Here is a 6000-nt window from a genome sequence, read left to right as displayed (position 1 = left end):
AAATAGGCATACAAGGGTCTATTTGTACCAGAATTGTGTGCCAGACTTCCTGGCTGGTTTCCACCACTCAGCTACAACAGCAGAGGTGCTCCCGTTATTGAGATGCAAAGAGGGTCTGTCTGCCTGCCCTCTTTCCACATCAGCCCTTGTCCTAATTGCCAGAGAGGCTATTCCCATGAACTGCTGCATATTCATTACTCTCATCTGGCAGAACAGTTGCTTTAGAGGAGGAAAAACCAGCTCGGAATGGGTGAACCTCCTCTTACGTGTGCACTGAAAGCTCTCTTTATAATACGGCTTCAAGTAAGCCCAGAGCTGCAGTTTATAAGAACAATTGTTCTCTCTGGACCATTAGCTCTTCTCTGAATTCTGCTTATATTTGTATTCTTTCACTGCATGGTTTTGGAGTTTCCCCTCCACTATTAGGCATTTTATCCAAAGTCTATATATGTGCAGGTGTAATTCACACATTAATTAGACCAGCAGCTTGGTCCACAGAGCTGTATATCGTGCCAGCAGTTTTAAAGTGGCCTCCATCTACTTATTATCATAAGACAGGGTGAGGGCCACTAATTTGGATGGCTTTAAAAAAAAGATTGGAAAAATTCATGTAGGACAGTTCTATTTAAGGCACGGGTGTCAAACTCGCCACATCACACGACGTGTCGCGACATATCATGACTCTTTTTGCATTGCCGGCAATGGGGTGGGCGCGGCTTCGGTATGATGAAACCAGCCCATGGGCCAGCAGTTTGACACCCCTGATTTTAAGGCTATTGATTTTTGCAGACTCATTATTACCTCTGAGTAATAATTACCTCCAAATAATTGTTGTACAGAGTATGTGGAAGAGGGGTATATTTCCACCACTTTTGTGCAGTACGTAGTTCAGAAGTGTCTAGTAAGCCATTATGAGACACCAAATGCTGGATTAAGATGGGCTTTAGCCTGACCCGAAACAAGGTATGCTAACTTTTTGTGTCTAACGCCAGAGTTACAGAATCATTCTTACTAATAAAGGCTAGAGGCATGGCTGATATAATTCAACAGATACCTGGAGGGCATGAAGTTGGTTAAGTTTGAAACAAAACACGTATGCTAGTAATTCCCATTGCTTTAGTAGGGATATGGAGTAGGCAGAAAGTCTATCTGGCCCAAGATTATCCAGTGAAGGTTATGTTCAATGAGGGACCTGAATTTGAACCTTTCCAATTTCAGCTTGACATCTTAATTGTGCTATACTGCTTAAAGTATCATACTGTGCTATAATTTGCATCCCATTTCCTTATGATGCAATCTGATAAAGGAATAAAGAGTGGTGCTGTTTAGTCTCCAGAATAAAACTAAATCTCTGAAACACCTGATGCAATGATTACCAATGCTTGGAACTTGTTTCCTAGTTCCTTTGTTTTCAAGAACATTGTGGTCCTTTTTTCTGTCTCATTTTTGAATACAAAGATATGTGCATCATGTTTGAATACCACTGATCATTTTCAGCCAATTTGATGTAGTGGTTAATATGAATCAATATACATATACAGTATACATTATATGGATCAATATACACCATTCCATTATCCACCATGCTACCTGACAGTATGTTTATGAAAATATCTTTCTGAATATAGAATAGCATGGAATCCTTTCCATTTTAAAAAGATTATGACTCAGATGGAACCTACATGAAAAATACATGCAGTTGTATTGCACCTACATATAAGTCCAAGCATTAAATACTGTAATCCTTGAGTTTTAGAAGTAGAGGACTGCATTAATGGCATGAGAACAGCAACTGTTTTACTGAAGACGACATTTTCTGTTTCCCAGTAGAAATCCAAGGTATCCGGAAAGAACTATAATGGGAAAACTGTCATTACATTATGGGGCTTAAACAAAAAGGCCAAAAGTATCAACCAGCACAGAATCAGCCAACCACTTCCAAAAACTCTTGCCACGAAAATTGCAGAAACTACAGAATCAGCACTTTCTGATATTATGCATCAACATTTATCCCTGTTTCTTTTCTTCAAAATAACAAAAGTAAATAACAAAATTTACAAATATTTATTATTTGTAAATAACCGTTTAATTTAAATATTTCTCAGGACTAGCAAAATGGCTGCCCTCTCACTCTTTTCAGAGCCACCCTTTTACTGACAAAACACAACCTGGCACATAGGTTGGACAACCCACATGGGGACTGACACCCCCCCATCCCCCCACCCCCATGTTCCTTCATCCTTTTTGCTGGCACTGCCTTTTAAAGATCTGGCTACACACCAGCTTCTTTTGTATACACACACACAGACACATATACATGATTTGCATCACTGAAGACATACCAGGAATCCAGTGCAAAAGGAAATTCTGCCAAGAAAGGAAATATTGACCCTGATTGACAAGACGCTCAGTACTAAGCCGAGCCATTAATGACTCTTTAGAAGTAAGGTTCCCTTAGGAATGCTTGCACATAAAACATTTTTTTAGTCACCCCAGTAATTTTAAAATAATGACTATTGAGATGGCCAACAGTTATAAAACTTGGGTTTTGTTTTGCCCCTGCTTTGGAGTAACATGTTTTTCTTTTCTTTTTTTAAAAAGGTAAAACCATTCTGCATCGTTTGCCAAATAATCGTGTGGCTGAATCTCAAGAATGCCCAGAATTTTTCCTTTTGAGTTCTTTTGGGCAGGAACTGTTTCCTTGAAAAGTCAAGTTGCAGTTAGGTTGTACAATTGTTTCTTTAGGTTCACATTGTAATGGGAAAACCCCCCGAAAAAACACAGGAAGAGTCACAAAATCACGCAATGCAGTTTGTGGGAACCAGTTGCTCTGTCTCCTCGCCACTTGGTCTTTTTCTTCTTCTGGTTCTTTTCTGGAACCTGTTGCCTGTTTGGGAACATAGAAGATATATCAGTACTGCTTTTAAGATTAAAGAACTAGCTAGAACTAGAACTAGAATTATAATTCTAGAACTAGAACTATACATTTTATATATATAGCAATAGAATAGCACATAGACTTATATACCGCTTCACAGTGCTTTACAGCCCTCTCTAAGCAGTTTAAAAAGTCAGCATATTGTCCCCCAACTATCTGGGTCCTCATCTTACCAACCTTGAAAGGATGGAAGGCTGAGTCAACCTTGAACCGGTCAGGATTGAACTGCTGGCAGTCATCAGTCAATAATATATTATACATTATTATATTATAGAGTAGAATAGAATAGAGGTGGAAGGGACCTCGAAGGTCTTCTAGTCAAGCAGGAGAAACTATACCATCTTAGACAAGTGAATGTCCAGTCTCCTCTTAAAAATCTCCAGTGATGGAGCGCCCATGATTTTTGGGGGTAAGCTGTTCCACTGGTGGATTGTTCTCACTGCCAGCAAGTTTCTCCTCAATTCCAGGTTGTTTCTCTCTTTGATCAGTTTCCAACCGTTGTTTCTCGTCCTTCCATCTGGTGCTTTGGTGAACAAACCTGCCCCCTCTGCCTTGTAGTAGCCCCCAGATGCTGGAATACTGCTATCATGTCTCCCCTATTTCTTCTTTTCTTTAGACTAGCCAAACCCAAGTCCCGTAGCCATTCTTCATATGTTTGAGTCTCCAGGCCCCTGATCATTTTAGTCGCTCTTCTCTGAATTTTTTTCAAAGCTCTCAACATCTTTTTTGTGATAATGGTGACCAAAATTGGCTGCAGTATTCCAGGCGTGGTCTTACTAGGGCTTTATAAAGCGGTAATATTACTTCGCGTGATCTTGATTCTATGCTTAGAATTAGACATCTGCCCAGGACACCTTAGTTCTTGGTTCTAGCTATAGCTAGAACTAGAACCAGGAGCTAAGAAGTCCTGGGCACAGAACTCACACAATAGTTGTGGCGGTGGGTGATTTCCATTACAAAAGTGGTGAATGAACCAAACATTCTCCCTCCCTCCTTGAAGGAGCATTCTTTTCCCCCTGAGAGAGAAGTTTAATTACATCATGCTTGTCTGATGATTTGATTTTGCATGCAGAACCAAAATGTGCTTTGTCTGCTTTTGTCTTAACATGGTTGGTCAACTAATGTTCACAGGGCACCAGAGTGTGTGTGAACCTTCCAACTGTAGCTTATTCCACAAACCATACTTGAGATATAGCAGTGGTTGCAATAAGGAACCCAGTACAGTTGAGGCTAAAATATGATGCCTCTTTTTAATAGTGCTAAATAATCCCACTAAGCTAGAAATATGGACATTAGCTACCTTAAGAATTGCCATCTACAGAGCCAGTGCATTAGTCTGTTGGGCTTTTTGTGTTCCTGACCTTGGTCTCCTTTTGCAGTCTTTTCATTTCCAGGCTAGTTATGAAATATCTGCAGAAAGAGAAGCAAGGAACACAACCTCCTTGTCCAAAAAACGTCTGTCAGCTACATATATTCCCCACTATGGAGCCCCAGGATTCTGGACTCTGCAGGCAAAGCAGAAGCTCTGTCATTAAGATTTCTGTCTTTAGCATTGGAAAGCCGTCGAAGTTGAATAAACTATTTTCCTGAACAGCTTGCACATGAGTTATTATTTCTTTATTTCTTTATTGGATTTAGCTGCCACCTGACTTCAAAACGAGACTGGGCAGCTCACAACATCAGATAGAAAACAGAATAAAAGCACAGAGTCACACAAATAAGCAGATGGCATCACCACATTACAAAAAAGATGTTGAGACTTTGGAAAAAGGGCAAAGAAGTGCAACTAAGATGATTAAGGGCCTGGAGACAAAAACATACTGTATGAAGAACGGTTGCAAGAATTGGGTATGGCTAATCTAGAGAAAAGAAGGACTAGGGGTGACATGATAGCAACATTCCAGTATTTGAGGGGCTGCCACAACTTATTTTCCAAAGCACCAGAAGGCAAGACAAGAAACAATGGAAACTACTCAAGGAGAGAAGCAATCTGGAATTAAGAAGAAAGTTCCTAACAGTGAGGACAATTAATCACTGAGAACTGCTTGCCTTCAGAAGTTGTAGGTGCTTCATCACTGGAGGTTTTTAAGAAAAGACTGGACAGCCACCTGTCTGAAATGGTAGAGGTTCTCCTGCTTGAGCAAGGGGTTGGACTAGAAGACCTCCAAGGTCCCTTCCAGTTCTATTCTGATTGGTGTTTGCTACATTAACTGATTATTTTGATGTCAAAACTAAAGCAGTAATTGTGGCAGCCTTTGCATGCAGAAAACTAAAAGGAACTGTACAGAAAAAGTATGACTCCCCAAAGAATTGGAGATGAAAGACTAAAGGAAAACCCTGTATTCACACATCAAGGTAAGTCAAAGTTATCATGGTTTGATTAGCAATCCATGTTTTTCCTCCAATACTATTTTTGCTGCTCTTACTTTATAGTTAGAACCAACAACCAATAAAGATTCATTGCTCACATTATGGTTCCTTGTCTTAAAATAAACCATGTTTTTTTTCCACTGACCTAAGGTGCATATCATACGAAGATAAAAGTAAACATGGCTTAGTGCAATATGAATCTCATAATTCTACTTAGTCTCAAGTGACTGAATGTCATATCTGGTTTGATCCAAAGTTTCTACAGGAATTCTAAAGACTAAAACATGAATTTTCTAAAGCAAAAACTTTGGAAGGACAAAAGAAAATTTTGCTATGAACAGGGCTTTTTTTCTCATAGAACGCTCAGAACGGAGTTCCGGCACCTTTTTTGGATGGAACCTTGTAGGGTAGGCAAGGTGGGTTGTATGACATGTGTGAGTTCCGGCACCTTTTTCTTTTACAAAAAAAGCACTGGCTATGAATATCTCAAAGGAAAATTAAACACAGACAAGGAGTTTATGCCATTTTCAGCCTATGCAGAATCAATATGGATGGATGGATGGATGGATGGATGGATGGATGGATGGACAAACTTATTTCTGCAGTTTGGAAATAGTGGCTGCTGCAAAAAGATATGGTATTTATTTTTTATAGTTTTATGGGCAGCCAGGCAGTGTATGTACTGTATCTAT

The 6000-nt window shown here is 39.6% G+C and overlaps 1 protein-coding gene across 3 annotated transcripts in view; it reads right to left on the bottom strand.

The window, feature by feature from the left end:
* Positions 1-1674: 1674 nt before the first annotated feature.
* Positions 1675-6000, bottom strand: part of MRAS (muscle RAS oncogene homolog) — a 58632-nt gene continuing 54306 nt past the window's right edge. For all 3 annotated transcript variants that reach the window (XM_083348387.1, XM_083348389.1, XM_083348388.1), the window contains one exon: positions 1675-2887. In XM_083348387.1, the coding sequence (XP_083204513.1) occupies positions 2791-2887 (97 nt within the window). In that variant the 3' untranslated portion in view covers positions 1675-2790. The remainder of the gene's footprint in view (positions 2888-6000) is intronic.

The sequence above is a fragment of the Vipera ursinii genome (assembly GCF_947247035.1).
Source record: "Vipera ursinii genome assembly, chromosome: 1".
NCBI classification, from domain to species: Eukaryota; Metazoa; Chordata; class Lepidosauria; order Squamata; family Viperidae; genus Vipera; species Vipera ursinii.
The sequence above is the reverse complement of the archived record's forward strand: the minus strand, read 5'-3'. Positions and strand labels throughout refer to the sequence as shown.